Source organism: Austrofundulus limnaeus, unplaced genomic scaffold (assembly GCF_001266775.1).
Source record: "Austrofundulus limnaeus strain Quisiro unplaced genomic scaffold, Austrofundulus_limnaeus-1.0 Scaffold1540, whole genome shotgun sequence".
In the NCBI taxonomy this organism is placed as follows: Eukaryota; Metazoa; Chordata; class Actinopteri; order Cyprinodontiformes; family Rivulidae; genus Austrofundulus; species Austrofundulus limnaeus.
In genome coordinates, this window is record NW_013953942.1 from 24,422 (window position 1) to 26,139 (window position 1,718).

A 1,718-nucleotide genomic window follows, 5' to 3' on the forward strand; every position below is an offset into this window, starting at 1 on the left:
GGCGGGGCTTTCTGCTGTCATGAATTCATAGATAAAAACACCCCCACAGAGGTTTTCTTCCATTTCTTGGTTGTCAGGCAACAGAGCAGAGAATGCAGAGGAATGCTGAGCCCCTGTGTGCTGAGGGATAAATGGAAGACAAAGATCAGATTAGACGTTAGCTGGGAACACCTGACACGACAGCTCTGAACTCTCATCACTTCACTGGGAAAGAGAGGAGAAAAGGAAAAGGAAAGTTTCACCTCAAGCCAAAATAACACCAGCGAGGGGAGGAACAGTTTGTTCAGGGCAGAAAGGAATGGGGGAGGGGGTGGCTTAGCTAACCTCCTTCACTTTCTGTGGTCCTCCAGCCTCTCTCCACTGTCTTCTTCCTGCCACCACCTCCTCCTCCTCCTCCTCCTCCTGCTTTAATCTGCTCCCACAAGTCCTGGAAGACGTGCTGCAGCCAGTCGCAGGACTCAGTGACCACAGAGAGTTAACTCCACACTGCCTTGGATCTGCTTTATCACTGTCTGTGTGGAAGGGGGGCTTGCATCCAACAGGCAGACCCACAAGTGGGCAGTCTAGAGGGTCCCACTCAAGGCCGCTAGAGGCCATTGGCTACAGTCATTTATGTGATACAGATAGTTTGCAGCTGAAATGGTAATTCCAATTTAAAAGAATCTGAAAACAAAAGCAGAAGCAGCAGCTAACCATCAGTTCAAGCTGAGGGCGATGTGGACGACGGACACTTCAGGCTACTTACATCATCCTGGAGGTCCAGGCTGCAGCCAGCTCTCAGCAGGATACGCACAACCTCAGTGTGGCCTTTGTAGGCAGCCAGGTGCAGWGGACTTCTGCCATACTGTGGACACACAAACCAGGCTCATCACACACACTCTGCCATGGTTCAGTGTGTCAGATCATGCTAACACAACTGAAGATTATCTGCCACAGAGGACAATGAATCTCTGTAAGTATCAGCTGAAACACAATAAATCCTTAATCCAAGCATTACCGGAACAATCTGCACAATCTGCACAGCTGTTCATATCCTKTCTGCTTTCAGGTCAAAATGATGTAGAATTACAGACAAAGGATAACTCAATATAAAACATTAGGTTTCCAGGTCAGATGTTTAAAGAGTTCTACAAACAAATCTGCTCAAATCTACACAGAATTAAGCTAAATGTGTGTCATAACCCAGAGTAACATTTCATTCAAACTGGTTTTGTTTTTGTCTCATTTACTGAGAAACCTGAGACCAACGTTCTCCAATGAAATGAGAYGGAAATATTATATTTATGGTTTATTTTATATCAAAATTTGGACTGTACATAAAAACTGTCTGTTTAAAGTCATGGAAATTAAATGTAGTTTATTTATGAAGTGCCAAATAACAAATGTCGTTGCAGGGCTTTGTACCAAGGATTCCCAAAGATTGAGTTGAATCCACTTCATCAGTCTCCCAGCTCTCAAACTGTGATGATGGGTCTGCACAAAACTGTCCTGGAGGTCTGCAGATAATATTTTAGACCAGAGATTCTTAACCTGTGGGCCGYGGCCCAATTGTGGGCCGTGAGCGCCACCATGAGGGCCTCAAAAGAACAACAGCTTTTAACTTTGGGCCGCATTGATTTTCAATAAGGTGTAATACACTTTCTCACCACTAGTAGCAGTAGTGCACCACTCAGATGTTTAACAACTTTAATATGTAGAAGAAAAAACCTGCTGAGAAT

General features: G+C 44.7%; 1 protein-coding gene across 1 annotated transcript in view; it reads right to left on the reverse strand.

Annotated features, from left to right (window-relative positions):
* The window catches only part of ankrd6b (ankyrin repeat domain 6b), a gene marked incomplete at both ends in the record, with an annotated part of 26,627 nt that overhangs the window by 22,205 nt on the left and 2,704 nt on the right, over positions 1 to 1,718 (reverse strand). The window contains 1 exon segment of the mRNA XM_014032784.1: positions 746 to 844. Within this exon segment, the coding sequence (XP_013888238.1) occupies positions 746 to 844 (99 nt within the window).